Here is a 14,890-nt window from a genome sequence, read left to right as displayed (position 1 = left end):
CTTGCTCGCGATGGCGGACATGAGTGACGAGCTGGAGGAGACGACCGCCAGCCCGCTGGAGGAGAGCTTTGCCCGGGCGACCAAATACATCGAGCACAGCACGGACCAGTTCAAGCAGGAGCAGCTGCTACAGTTCTACGGTCTGTACAAGCAGGCGACGGTTGGGCCGTGCAACACGCCGAAGCCGGCGATCTACAGCATGGCGGCACGGGCCAAGTGGTACGCTTGGGACAAGGTGCGGCAGCTCGATCCGGCCGACGCCAGGCAGCAGTACGTGCGGCTGCTGGACGAGCTGGCGCCGAGCTGGTGCGAACGCCACGGCTCGCCCGGCGCACCGGAACCGGCCTGGGTGTCGGTGTCGCGGCCGAAGCGACTGTCGGAGTGCAGCCTGCCGGATGACGGGACGGCCCGGTCGCTGGTCGACAGGATCAAGGCGGACGACCTGGACGGTGTGCGGGCCATGCTCGGGGACAGTGGCGAGCCGGCGGCGCTAGTGAACGGGCTGGACGACGAAGGCATGGCTGCCATACACTGGGCGGCGGACCGGGGGAACGTAGAGATTCTGACCCGTCTGCTGGCCGTCGACGGGATCGATATCAATCTGCGCGGGGCGGACGGCCAGACCGCGCTGCATTACGCGTCCAGCTGTGGCAATGTGGAGTGCCTGCAGCTGCTGCTGCAGCACGGCGCGGACCGCACGATTAGGGATGAGGAGGGCGAAACGTGTAGCGACGTTGCTTACAATCAGGCAATAAAGGCTTGCCTCGCGTGAGGTTTTTGGAAGGTGTAATTCTAAGCTGGTGTACGCGTTTCTTTAATTTCCGCTAGAGATGGAGATTGGGTTTGGCGAGGGAATTTAGTCGTTGGAAAATAAGATATTTAGTTTTGATTATTCGCCCAAGCAACACGTCATCGTTGCAACGATTTATGACAAACAATGGGAGGAAAAATACAATTTTACTTCAGCAGTTCACATTCACGCAAAAATATCACAAAATTCACACTACATCATTTGCGTTGTTGCTCTTCCGGTGGAAGGTAAACTTTGCTACCGCAGGAGCCTGTGCAATTATGTAAAAGTGTTCTCGAAGTATTCTCGATGCCAAATTGATAAAGCACAAAAATGACCGAATTTTCTCTGAAGTAGATAGAGTTCCGAAAAAAGGCACAATATTTTCACAAGTTTCTCGCCATCAAATATCGGAACCTCTCATAACGAGTACCCCTTATAACGATTATTTTACGCATAACGAGTTTCGAGAGTTTCAATAGTAAGAAGCGTTAAAAATCAAACTATTTCCAAAAGAGGCAGCTAGGTGTGGAGGAGTGTGGAGGAAAAGTGTAGGGGAGGTGACACATAAACTCCCACTTGCTAGTTCAAAAGTCATACAGTGCTCACGAAGTTATTCAAAAATTAAAAAAAAAAAATCGGAGCGGGCCGTGGGCGCGTTCACTCTACGTCTAGATAACTGATAACTACGAGCTGACATTTTTGCTGTGCTTATCGACAGGTGGAGTAAGTGAGGTAGTGTCTTCAGCTTAATTGCTACATAATTTCCTTTTTAACAATATTTTGACGATACTAAGAACTGGTCAATGGATTACTGTTGCTACTTGGAGGTGTTCCGTATGGTTGTGATGTATTTAATCCCTATATATCTGCACTTTTCTTGACCTGGAACCAATTATTTCACTTTTCATACGAATTCTATGGAAAAAGAGACTCCCTCTTCAGTAGATGCCTGATGTACAAGAAATTAAAATTGAATAAGAGTAAATCCAAAATGTTGATTATTTCCAATATACTATTAGATGCAAAGCCTGAAATAAAAAAAAGGTCGTACATTGATTTCTGGCTTCTGAAACTAAATTATCGCGACTTCAGAAGATTCAGAACAGAAGTATGAGGAACGGTCCAAACAGGCCGTATTGTATTGTATTGTAAATGTAATATCCTAGTGATAAATTCGTTCCCCTCAATCCATTGTCGGGGTAAGAGGTGGGACTCACCATCATCATCATCCCACAGAACGAGCTTTTTGCATAACAAGTGAGTCATTGGAACGGATTTAACTCGTTATGAGGGGTTCCACTATATATAAGAACCGATTTTGTTTAATAAACGTGAGATTTAATTCAGTACCTTAACGGAGAACGTCACGATTTTCTTTTGAACGTCTTGGCCTTTCCTAGGATTTGCTTAAGGTCTCATCCGGGTCACTCTGCCACATCCGAAAAGCTGTGGTATCAATTGTGCCACTTTCGCTGCATAGATTACTACGAACCGAGAATGCTAGCGGAAAGTATAATACACAATTTGTTGCAATACCTCTTTTCGGGCAGAATGGAATCTTATCCTATGAACCCGTTTTCGGTTGGGACTTAGGACACTGAAGACCTTTCCTTTCCGCGTGAACTAGCCCGAGTTCCACCGTCAACACGTACATTGCCAATCACTGAGAGCTAACCAATGGAATGAAAGAAAGCCCTTCCGTTTTCAGCTCGATATCATCGTCTTATTAACAAATGCTCGCTGTCTCCCACCCATCACAGCCACTTTATGTCAATATTTATGCATGCAAAAAAGATTAAAAAAATACTTAAACTGGTAATAAAACAAAGGCCAAAGGTCGGTTGGTCGCCTGTCCACTAGGGATCGGTCACCCGGTACACCACCTTCGTGTCAACCGTCTGCAGCCCGGTGCTGAACTGCTTCAGCGCGATCGTTTGCGCACCCTCGATCTCGATGCTGGCCATATCTTCCTCACGGAACTGCTTGATCATGGTCGGGTTGGCCTCGAACACCTCGCCGACCGTGTGCAGCATGATGTCGAAGGTGCAGCGTTGGTCGAGACAGGGCAGAAAGCTGATCGTGGCCACGATCTGCCGCATCACGTCCCGTATCTCCGACTGGATCTTCTTCAGTTCCTTCGGTACGGCCGGCTCCTCGCCCTGCTCCCCGTCGTACGTCGGCTGGATGTTAAAGTCCCAGCGCTCCACCACCTCCTTGCTCTCCACCGTCACGATGCACATCGTCACCTTGGTAATCATCCGCTTCATGATCAAATCTGCAAACGATCCCATTACGGGGGGGGGGGGGGGGGGGGGAGAGGTAGGAATGAGCAACCAGCGAAAGCAAACAAAACAAAGCGACGATGACTTACCGTGGACCTGCTCCATGATCAAGTCGATGTACTCTTTGATGCGCGGGTCGCGCGAAACCATCATCGGCACACCGTTGTAATCTATCGGCTGGAAGTCGCTGGCCGGATAGATGCCCCGCTGAAAGATGATCGAGTGCGAGCTATACTCTGCTCGGAGTGTGTGAGGGGGGAGAAGGGAAAAATATGGCAGATGATCATTCACATTCTGCGCCGAAATCCGCCGGCTTAACGCAACTTACTCAGATACTCGTGGATGATGGCCGCGGAACCTTGCAGCGTAATGCAGTGATCCTGTGATGTAGCCATTTTGACTTGCTGTGCTGCAGACGGGGCTTTCACACGTAAATATTACAGAGCGGTTCTACTTTCTCGGCTCAAAAAAACCGTGCCGCCTTTTGTGTACACAGCTCGAAACGTCCGACCGTTTGGGTAAGATGAATTTTTGTACGCGCTCAAGTGCTGTCAAATGGTGTTTGCATGTATGGTTGCGTGTGTGCGTGTGCTATGGGAAACATTTCAGTGTCAACGTTCACAATGCAGTGTCGAAATATTTCACTATTTGACAACAACTGAAAATTTTGTAACAATTCGTTTGAAAAGGTCGTTGCAATTTAAAACACATTGAAATAACGGCCAATCAAATGACAGCCGCTGAGAAGTTTTCTTTATTCAAAATTTAATTAAACAAAATAAAATAAATCGTATCGCATCATCATATAAATAATCAAAATTTAACATAAAACTAGCAGCATAAACAATTTATAGTTATGGGGTAATGCACGATAATCTGGATACTCCTACCTTCTTTGATTGCTGCATTTTTACACTGAATGTTTACGGCCAATTTGTCGAAAAACTGGTGTTAATGGTTCATGGACTAGTATGGCGTTGGAATCAGTCTCTGGATTGGAGTAGGTACAGTCTGTTCCCGAGTTACGCGGTTCTCGACTTATGCGGATTCAAAGATACGCGGTTGTCTAAATTTGGCTGATCAAATGTCAAATCAGTACTATTTGCTTGAAGATTTGTCCAATGCAGTATAAATTGCATTTTAATTTATCACAGTTTAATCCGTTTAAAAGCCAGAAATATGAGTATTTTATGTACAAATCGTATCAAATAAATAATAAAATGTTTAAAAGTACCTAATTTCATCAAAAATACCTATTAATCAAATTAATTTTAGATGAAAAACGCGAAATTCGACATACGCTGATATTCGAGTTAGGGAACGGTCAGAACCTCGCCGCATTTTGCCGTAAGCTTTTGTATAGGATTTGACGTTAATGACAGCACTTGCGAATCTGCCGCATGCGGCGATGCGGCAAATCGGCGCATGCAATTTTATTTCAGATGTCAAATGTCTAAAATCATATCAATCATATCATCTGACCGTTCCCTTACGCAGATTCCTCCGGAACGCACAAACCGCGTAACTCGGGAGCAGACTGTATAGTATCAGTTCCTGGTATGGCATGGATTCGTGATGTATCTGTATGCGACAGATACAACTACTTTAATTTGTTCGGAATAATAAAAGGTAGCGTTTTCCGGACAGGATGAGTTCCAATAATGGGTATGTGTTCTATACCATTTTTAGGGCAAGTATGAGTTAGGGATTACTTCCAGGAAGGGTATGGTTACTGCATTAGTTCCAAGACAGCATGGATTTGAGATCAATCGCAGGATCGATAAAGATACAGGAGGACGTATCAGTTCCCGTAGTGAAAGGTCCCGATCAGTTCTAGGGTCAGTGTGGGTTAGGGATTAGATCTGGGATAAAAATAGGTTCAGGATCAGCTCTCAGATCAGTAAGCGTTCAGGATCAGTTACTGGAGCGATACTGGTGCTGAATCATTTCCAGAACCAATATAGCCTTAGTTCCTGGGCCAATATGGATTCCGAGCCAGTTCTAGTAACGGTACGGGTTGGAATTGAAATCCAGGACTGGAATGTGTTCAAGCTAAGTTCCAATACCGCTATGGGCTCAGAAAAAGTCCCAGTATCTGAATAGATTTAAGAGCAGTTTCACTTCCCTGAATGGTTTACAATCAGTATTGATCGATGTGCATTAAAAATGATGCAGAAAGGTAGAAGTATATATTAGAACATCGAGCTATTAAATTGAGTGTCGGAGCTGAAAAGTAGTATTTTGTTTTCTAAAAAAGCGCTTGATTGCACAATCGATACTTCAAACAGGCGAATGCGTCGTCTCTGACTCACAGAGCATTAGCAAGACGAACACGTTGCTGAGCTGCATCTCTTCAGCCAAAAACCCAGATATACGGTTGACAAACTAATATTTTCAGCACGATGTGCTGTGACCGTAAGTGTGCCCAAGAAAAGCACGACGAGGAACAAATTGTACTCAACAACCAGCAGCACTGGACCGGCACTGTAAAGCCTCCGGCAAAAGCAAAATGCCCCTTTTTATCGCCCAACACGCATAACATTGAACTTCTGATATGCACCAGCGGGTTTGATTTGTGCGTTATTCATTTTTATAAACCATCGATTAACGCTATCGTCAATTTTTTTCTCTCCTGCTCGCTCTCTTTTTCTCGCTCGCTCGCGTGTAACGCACACGCTGTTCACGCGCCACCGTTGATTGATAGCGATATCGTGCGTATGAAATTGATGGCCGTTCGTGCGGAGCAGCAGCAGCAGCAGCAGCAGCGGCAGCAGTTTTACTTTCTTAATTTCTCAATGATCGTGATATCGGAGCCGCAATCGCAATGTTGATAAGTTGATCAACCAGCTTATGAGCTTATGTTGAGTATGGCATTTTAGCATTACAATTGGAGTTTATTGTATTGTTTTCTGTCTGGTTTGATTTTTTTTGTTCGTAGCTAAGTCTGTTCATTGCACCATTAATCGGATGCGCATTCCAACATGCAGAGGAGTACCTTCAATAGTGCAGTAATAACTTTGTTCGTATGAGTTGAATAAAAATTGCAATCAATTTTCAATTTGGGAGCATTGTTTTTTTACCCCTTCAACAACAGATTAGCTGCTCAAGAGGCTTTCGTTGGTAAATTGGCCGTTGTGCATAAAAACATATTACTAATCCACACTCTCATTCCACAACGCTTGAGCCAGCACGCAAATGTAAGAAGTTGGAGGACATTGAAGTGTGCAATCAATTAGCGCGCTGCACCATGCCTTCCCGCGAGCTTCCTAGATCACAGAAGAGCCCAGTGGCAGAGACTCCAAGATGTCTGTTCCAAACGGCTTTAGCTGTACAGCTTATGTCCCAATCCTGGGGGCTGTGGAGCATTTATTCCAGCCGACCTAGCATGACAAAGGTGTCCGCAACGAACGTTCTGATTTCTGTACTGCCCCTCTGGCACCTCTCCATATGTACTATCCCATCTCAGTGTGCAACCCCGTAGTCTCCCGGAGTGGCGAGCTTCTCCACGCAAACATTGGGAGAGAGGAAGCAAAAAAACAAAACAACAAACTAATAAATACCAAACCGCGTACGATGCGTGGATCATGTTGCAAGCGCTTCAGCCAGATACGTGCAGGAATTGGATGCCTTCGGTGCAATCCGTTTTATCATCACTCGCCCTTCCGCGCCTACCCGGCCGGAACCATACAGGTTTATGCATAGCCCCAGGCCGGATCGAATCCAAATTCAAAATCTCTTGCTGCTGCTGTTGCTGCTGATGCATACCCATTATCAGCTACTTGCGCAAAGTGCTCCAAAAATGCGAGAGTGAGTGCGAGACCGTGCTAGTGCAGCCTGGAAGCAGCCAGCGTCAGCTGAGGAGAGTGTGGTGCTGCCTAGTGAAATCCCGCCGGGTAGTGGATAGTTAGCGCGTCCATCCTCTCCTGCTCCGCGGCGTGTTGAAGCGTAGATGACCCATAAACTACGCATGGGTGGGGTGTGGACGGTGGAGTGCGTTCCGGGTGCGATTGCAGGCAGATGCTTCGGATCTTCGGATGGTTCCCCGCGCGCCGGCCTGATTGTCTATATATATAACACGGCACGCGTTCCACCGTTTGCGCGTATTCAGTTCTCAGCCGTTGCCTTGAGCAGTTCGCAAAACCACGCCGGCCGTAAACAACAAACACACTCAGTAGTCTCAGTATTTGCCGCTGCCTGCAATCACTGCCCGTAGTAATTCGCATTTGGTTGTTGTTGTTGTTTATTTCCCGAAGTTTTGTTTGTATTTTACTCTGCGTGCTCCAGTGGCGTCACTACCCACGGTGTACTAATTTCTACCATTTTGTTTATCTTCGCTGTTTGTGTGAATGCTCCAATAAGATTTTTTTTGCAAGAGTGTGTCCGTAGTTGCGCTGTTGTGTGTACAGTGATTTTGACGTTACAGGTGTGCGTGATCCGTGCGTAGAGACATCCAGAAAGGACAGTGTACGAGATCCCGTCACGCACGCATCAGAATCGGATCCAGTCCTTTTAAGGCGATCTGGCTTAAACAAAAAAAAAAAAATCAAACCGCGTCGCACCTGCTTACCCTTTACCTTCCCCAATTTTCATCCCTCACAACAGTGTCGTAGTGCCTATCCAGAGTGTTGCCTGTGAAAGCGAGCAAAGCATTTGTGTGATCGTGTGAAGACGCCGACCACGTGCGGCACAAATTCCCAGCCCCAGCTCCAACCAGGTAGCGCGCCGCTGCTGCTCCATCAATCAACCCGTGCGGCAAACAGCTCAGCCACCGAGTCTGAAGCGTTACGCAGAATCGCATCGCACCCTTTTGCGGCAGACTCACACTACTACCGACCAGCCTAATCACCATCATGCCTGGACGTCCACTGTGGCAGGTAGGTGCACTAGCGAAACTGGTCCAATCGAACGCGTGCTGATTAAAACTCCGCCCTCCGATGCTAGTTTCACCATATTTGGTCACCCGTTAGGCAGGTGACAGTGCAGTCAGCTTTAGTCAGCGGTGGACTGGGGGAGCTAAATTGGTTTAACATTGAGGGGCGCCGAAGCATTTACACCTCCAAACGCTGGACACTGCGAACGGTTTAAGGAGTCTGCTATTTTAACCCCTAGGATAGGTAGTGAAGGTCTTGGGAAGCTAAAAATATCCCCGCGTAGCGAGTTCGGGTCAGCTGTAATTAATAGTTTAGGTCTCGGTTTATACACGGAAAGGTAAACCTCCCCCCACCGTGTCGGGAAATGGATACTTAGGACGCTCGCTCGACCTAAAAATTGAACGATTTGGTTACCTTCGGCCACGTCAACACTCCCGCACATTCCTCCACGTGTCTGTGCGAATGATTGCGCGCGCGCGCTCTCGTTCTGGCCTTGTGCCATTCCAAGCACGCCCCGAGCTGACTCATCAGCATCGCAAGCGTCTCCGATCCCTTTTGGCCAAGCCGCTTTGTTTATGCGTCCTCTCAAAACCACCGGTCCCGCCCGTGTCCTAGTCGCCGTCACTGGTCGTATGGCCGGTGGCAAAACTGATGAGCTTGTGGAATGATGGCTGCGGCCCAACCGCCAGCCGTTTACCCATCCGGCTCAGTCCGGTGCGGTTTGGAAAAATCGACGCACCGCCGTGAGTCATGCCGCAGTGCCAAAGCACATGTTTTAGCGCTCCCAACTACCCTCCCCATCCCCTTCAAACGATCCCCTTGTTGGCCGTGGTTGCTAAATTTAAACGATGCAAACAGTTTCCCAAGCCGTGATCCCCACCTTTCGTGCGTCGGCAAATTTTTTGATGAATTATTGCACGCCCGTGATGAAAATCGGATGCGAGATACGGCTCGAAGAAAGAGACGCACCAGCCAAAACGGCAAAGCGAGGGAAAACGCGAGGGAAAAGAATAGTTGATAGCCATTTAACTAACGGACCTTTCCATCTCATCCCGCAACGCATCTCATTTCACATCGTTTTTCACACCTACCCCGGGCTGGAGATGGTCTTACTACGGCTTACTGCCCGCCGGTTCGCTCGCATGCCCGCGGCCCTATGCAAAGCGCACCCGCAGTTCCGCACGATTTCGTGCTGTGCCGTGGGCCCTTCCCCTACCCTCCCCTAGGCCACTGCCAACCCTCTAGAGGGGGGTTTCCACTCGGCCGTACACGAAACGCATTGGGAAATCGCTCTCAGTTGGGATGCACTGATTGTTTTGAAAACAATTACATCCGTCTTTTCTGCCACTCTTCCCCAGCCCAGAGCCTTTACCTGCAACAAAATGAAGAGTGTGAATATCTTGCTTCCCCCCCCCCTCCCTCAGCCTCATGTGTGTGTGTGTATTTTTAACACGTGAAAAACTATCGGCAAACTCACTCGGCAAAAAGTAAAACGCGCCCTCGGGGCAATCATCGCAGCTCACACCTTTCGCTAGTTTTCCGGCTTACAAACACACACACACACACTCGCGAATGCATCCCTGTTTGCGCATCATCGAATAAGATGACGGGGATCTGCATATAATGGGGGAAGCAAAAAAAAAAGCAAAAGCGCACAGACGCAACGGTGCAATGGAGGGCGACAAATGGGAAAGCTTCCTCCATACCCTTATGTGTGGTTGAGTGTGTCACGGTGCACTTAAGATGGTGTTGTGCATATTCATACATACTTCTTTTGTTGCAAAGTATCATCCGTGCGCACATCATAATTAAAGCATTGGGTTCGTTTTAAAGTGGCTGCTGGAAGGATTGCATTCATTCATTAAGCGGAAGGTGGGAGGAGATAGGATAGAGGTTCGGTAGCAACACGTATGAGTCATTCAGTGAGAAAAGGGAAGAAAAGTTGCTGTGTACACAAGCATACATGCAAGCACGCTCCAAGCAATGTAATGGAAAAAAAGGAATACAAGCGAATGAGATTTTGATTTGCGTTACACTGGCGCAAAGGAAATAGGTGTTTGCCGGGTTTAAATAACGCATTTTAGTTTTAAAATGCTCTTCTATCAGATGGCAATAGATATCTTAATTGAGCAGAGACATGTACGTATTCGCCCAAGCGCGGGCGGCATTACGATGTGTATGTTTGGGAACTGAACGCTGTATTAGTGATGTGTCAACCGGTCGGCTTACGCGCTGAGCTAATCCATCAGTCGCTTGAACGAATGTTACAAGAGAACCAGGTTCAGCACCGAACCAATTGTTTGAATCAAATCTTATTGACTAGTTCGGTAGAAATGCACATAGGTTCATAATTTGATCCTAGGGTAACTGTACCAGTGTTCGGCAGTGTACCTATTTTCGGCAGTGTAACTAAAAACGAGAAAAAAATGTCACAAAACACAATTTTGTAGTGAAAGTACACTCATTTGCTATTCATATACAGGCGGTCCCCGAGATACACGGTACCTCTTAAACGCGGATTCGGAGATACGCGGTTTTCTAAATTTGACAGTTCTTTGAGCAAATTGTACTGATTTGACACATCAATTGTATATTGCCAAATAATTTCCGTTTCGATCGAATGTTAAAAACTTATTCAAAAAGTTTAAAACTGTTATATTCAGTCAGAATCATATCAAATAACTCATAAAGTGACTAAAACCGCCCCCTACTTGCAAAATTACACGAAAATTAGTGAAATTTTAGCTGGAAATCACGAGATTCGACTTACGCGGAAATTCGAGATACGCGGTATTTTGCGGCCGTTTTCGGTCCCCATTAACCGTGTATCTCGGGGACCGCCTGTACGAAATTTCACACCATTTCCTTGGTTATTTTTCAAAATATCAAATAAATTGTACCCAGCTCAAAAATTTTCGGCAGATTTGCTGTCAGTCAATACTTAGGTATGTTTTGTGATGAAGAGAACTAGAACAGTAAAACAATGAAGGTGTGGTGTACATTAATGTTATGCTTGGTTGATTTATTCTTACATGCTCGGAATTTTAAAATTACGACAAACCAGTTATTTTTCACTTAAAATGCTGCCGAAAATAGGTGCACAGTAAATGTTCATTTTTGACAGTTCAATGTTGTGGGTTCCTGATGAAACTCGTAGCAACAACATACCTTGGATTTGGCTGAATACTCCTTTAAAACTTGCTCAGAATACTACAATGCGTATGTCGACATTTACTACGACATTTTTTCTATCGAATACGATAAATAGGGCGCTGTAAGCTAGATCCGTCAAACTATCACTTTTCTTTAATGGTTGTTTTGTTTGTAGTCAAATCAAAAAGGCTGTCAAAACGGGCACCACGATAACCAAATGTGCAACATAAAATTGTTAATTTAAGTGCTTTTTAACGCCAATCTTAGGATAGTAACAGCGTTTAACTGTTATAAACATTATTTTCTTCCTATTTACATTAATAAACACAATTTCTGACCCGAATTCGCGTTGCCGAAAATAGGAACACAGCCTGCCGAAAATAGGAACAAACTGCCGAAAATAGGAGCAAATTCAATGTTTGTATTTTTACGATTTTTTTTATAAAAATGGTAACCCGCCGAAAACTGGTACAGTTACCCTGTTTATTCTTCTTCCAGTGTAAACTTCATCTTGAGCTTGTTGCGTTGGCAGGAAATGCAGGCAACATGCGTGAGATTAGAATTTACACACCACAATTTCAGATGCATTTATATTTTGTTTACACTTTTCAAAACGTTGGCACCAGCCAGCCAAACTTCCTGCAGGCACTATGATCAATTTATTTCATGCACGTTCCGCTCATCTCTGTGGTACCGCTACTGTCATTATTCGTGCCGTTCGTGCTATTATTTCTTTTTCCATTTACAATGACAAAACAGGAGCAGCTTACAGATGCGTAACGAGCGGCATCGTGCATCGTTCCCTCATTCCCATTCCTCGTTCACACCAGAACAGTTCAAACTCGCATCAAACGGTCGCTGCCCACGGCAGGCACACTTACGCGCCCGCGCAAAAAAAAGACGAGCGTTTGCTAATTAAGATGCACGCACGGGAAGAGATGGAATGAATTATTCACAATCTAACCATTCACCGTGACACGCTCGACTTGGATGGTGTGCGAACGTATGGAGCATGGGTTTCAAATGATAACCAATTTCTTCGTCCTCACCCACACAAGCTTGGCGCGCACTGAATTCGCGTGCGTGCTTTCGTAAGGGAAGCGTGCTCGCTTGTTTGCCCGTTCTAAATTTAACCGCAGACAAACCAAGATTTCCAGCATTTTTCAACCAGGGGAACGGGGGTGCCGATGGGTGTGAAATTTTTGGTTTACTCTCGCCCGCCCGAATAGGGTTGCCTTCTCACGGTCGTGTTGTAGGTGTTGGGCGTTGAAGGGGGGGGGGGGGAGTTGAAACTATTGACGTTATTTTTAGAACTGTAACCCCAGTTACTCGCTTTTATGATCGAGAAAGGATGCTGCGTACTTGTAAGTCTACCGGATATTTCTTACGTGAGTGAGAAATGGTTATGTGCTCGATCGTTAACCGGCTTGACGAGGGCGCGTCGTACAGGTACGCGGCGCACATATGCTTCGCATAAAATCGGCACCCCGTACCGTGCAGCGCATTGCCTTGGAACGGATGTGAGAAATAAATTTCACTCTAAACATCATTTCTCTGCCTGCCTGCCTGCCTGTCGCCCTCCGTACCAACCCCGGTGCGTCGTTTCGGTTGGGTGGCGTTTCCACCGACTGAATGCCGAGAGCAATCGTGCAATCTGCGCTGAATAATTACAACGATACCGTTTTGCGGGGCTGCTGCTGAAGGGAAATGCGAAAATGATGGCACTTTGATGGCAATTCGCATGCAGATAGTGGGGGGGGGGGGGGGAGGGGATGGGAGGAGACTCGATCGATGGGTCACGGTGATGCACCGCGGTGCATGATAGCAATGATTGCACGATCGATAATGCATGCGCTGGTGCGGATATGAAGTAAGAAGCAATTTCTCCTGGAACCTGAAATTCAACCTGAAAAACTCTAGATCCGACATGCCCGTGCATCGATCTCAATCGCATCGGTGCTTCGATCGAATCGCATGCGTACCGAAGAAGCGTTACGGGCAGAGAAGAAGCGTTTAAATGGGACGAGCTTCGGTTCCGTTAGTGGCGAGCAAATGGCAAACACCCGTACGCAACAAACTGAACAGAGTTTTGATTTCTTACAAATCAGTCTAAAATCATTCCATTCAACAAGTGAAAAATGAGGTAACGAAACAATTATAAACATTTGAATCCATCCCGTGTCGACGTAAACGGTTTCGGCCGTTTCAAACGTGAAATCTTTCGAGCGCTTGGTTGCTTGAAAAATCGGCTTAGTCACTCAATTTGCTTAGCGTGCGGAAAGTTCTCCCAGAATGTTTATACTGTACTAGCAGGTCGCTTGAATCGTACCGTGCAGTGAAAAACGAATAAAAAAAAAATTGGTTCGACACAATTTTTCATTATTATGATTTTTATTTATTCAAATATCGCTATAAAGATAATTGGCAATTGGCCTGGCTGCTCTGTCTCACTTAAGATAATATATCAATAAGGTAGATTTATAACGGTTTCTTGAACAGCATGTTAATCAGTCCTAAAATAAAGTGGAGCCACCTAATATAGAGTACCCCTTCAACAAATTTAAATACTGAACAAATACCTCTCTTAACATTTGTTTATTCTGAGTATCGCTCAGATAAATGAGTAATTTGTTTAATATAACACTATTGCCTCGAGAAGAAGTACCGAATAATTGTGCACAAGTCCTGTTCATTCAGAATCCAGTCAAACAACACTCAATATACAACTTCCAATTTTATAAGTATAAGTATACAAATGATCTAAGCAAGAAACGCAAATTATGTTAATGTTGTTTCAATAAAACATATGAAACAAATCAAAATGTTGAAGTATGAACGAGTTTTTGTTTTTGATTTGGTTATGCCATCAGCTTTCCAACAACCGATGTATCGTTTTAAGAAGCTTTCTTTACGCTAAAGCGTTTAGTACATAATAGGTATAATTCCGGAATTTGTTATCAATCTACAGAAATAAAAGGCTCGGAAATGGTAATAGCATGACAGGAATTTGAAATGGAACGAAATGTTCTATAAAACATCTCTTCATGTAAATTGAAAAAAAAAACAGATTATGTTGAAGAAGTTGTTCTGTGACGACATTCTCAGATCTATTTTATGTATTTCTTTCGCAATAAACAACCATTTCACACTTTTACAGTGGAATTGTTCTTGTAGACGAAATCTACATTGGACTAAACCAAATTTCGTTCTAGCTTCGAGAATTCTAGATAGTTATGTGGGTTCATATTCTTGCCCTTGAAATCTTCTTCAATATTGCTGTATCATTTTGAAACAACTCGACTGTAGTGCTGTTACTTTTTGCTGAACTTTACTCAAGTTCATTATAATCATTGTTAAAAAGGCATAACGTACCTCTCCAAACTATGTTCTTTATCATAGTTTGATTTGTTATGAAAACCGGTGTGTTGGGTACTACCGCAAATGGCTTACCCTTTCATCAGTTTGCGGGTAAAGTTCTCAGCAAAAATATACAATAATTTTAATCCTTTTTTGTTTTCATTTTCTCCTGCTGCGGACAAAATCAATTTGTGACTAGGAAACTGTGTGTTATTCATGTTTTGTTGGTGTGATCCATTAGAGTTCGTTTTGTGATCCATTAGAATGCAACTTCCATTCTTCTTTCTGGCGATGCTTTGACGCTCCTTAAAACTTTTGAAAACATCTTCAACTGTTGCAACTGGCGATGCTTTGAGACTCCTTAAACCGTTTGAAAGCATTTTCAACTGTTGCAACTGCGAGTGAAAAGAAAAATTGATAAGGTTTTGTTACCG

At 45.1% G+C, this 14,890-nt stretch overlaps 3 protein-coding genes across 6 annotated transcripts in view; 2 read left to right on the top strand and 1 right to left on the bottom strand.

Moving 5' to 3' along the window:
- Nucleotides 1-10: 10 nt before the first annotated feature.
- LOC120958716 (acyl-CoA-binding domain-containing protein 6) lies at nt 11-790 on the top strand. The gene has a single exon (XM_040381696.2). It carries the CDS (start codon nt 11-13, stop codon nt 770-772), a length of 762 nt encoding a protein of 253 aa, XP_040237630.1. The 3' UTR covers nt 773-790.
- Nucleotides 791-889: 99 nt separating this feature from the next.
- LOC120958726 (mitotic spindle assembly checkpoint protein MAD2A) lies at nt 890-3,625 on the bottom strand. Its single transcript, XM_040381709.2, has 3 exons — nt 3,404-3,625; nt 3,165-3,311; nt 890-3,068 (listed from the first exon to the last, which is right to left on the bottom strand). Exons 1-3 carry the CDS (start codon nt 3,468-3,470, stop codon nt 2,650-2,652), a joined length of 633 nt encoding a protein of 210 aa, XP_040237643.1. The 5' UTR covers nt 3,471-3,625; the 3' UTR covers nt 890-2,649.
- Nucleotides 3,626-7,155: 3,530 nt separating this feature from the next.
- The window catches only part of LOC120958568 (muscle-specific protein 20-like), a 33,764-nt gene continuing 26,029 nt past the window's right edge, over nt 7,156-14,890 (top strand). The window contains exons 1-2 of one of the 4 annotated variants that reach the window (XM_040381473.2): nt 7,156-7,284; nt 7,678-7,949. In XM_040381473.2, coding sequence (XP_040237407.1) covers nt 7,926-7,949 — 24 coding nt within the window. In that variant the 5' untranslated portion in view covers nt 7,156-7,284; nt 7,678-7,925. The other 3 variants (XM_040381465.2, XM_040381482.2, XM_040381489.2) reach the window with 3 other exon arrangements.

This window comes from Anopheles coluzzii, chromosome X, assembly GCF_943734685.1.
Source record: "Anopheles coluzzii chromosome X, AcolN3, whole genome shotgun sequence".
NCBI lineage: Eukaryota > Metazoa > Arthropoda > Insecta > Diptera > Culicidae > Anopheles > Anopheles coluzzii.
The sequence above is the reverse complement of the archived record's forward strand: the minus strand, read 5'-3'. Positions and strand labels throughout refer to the sequence as shown.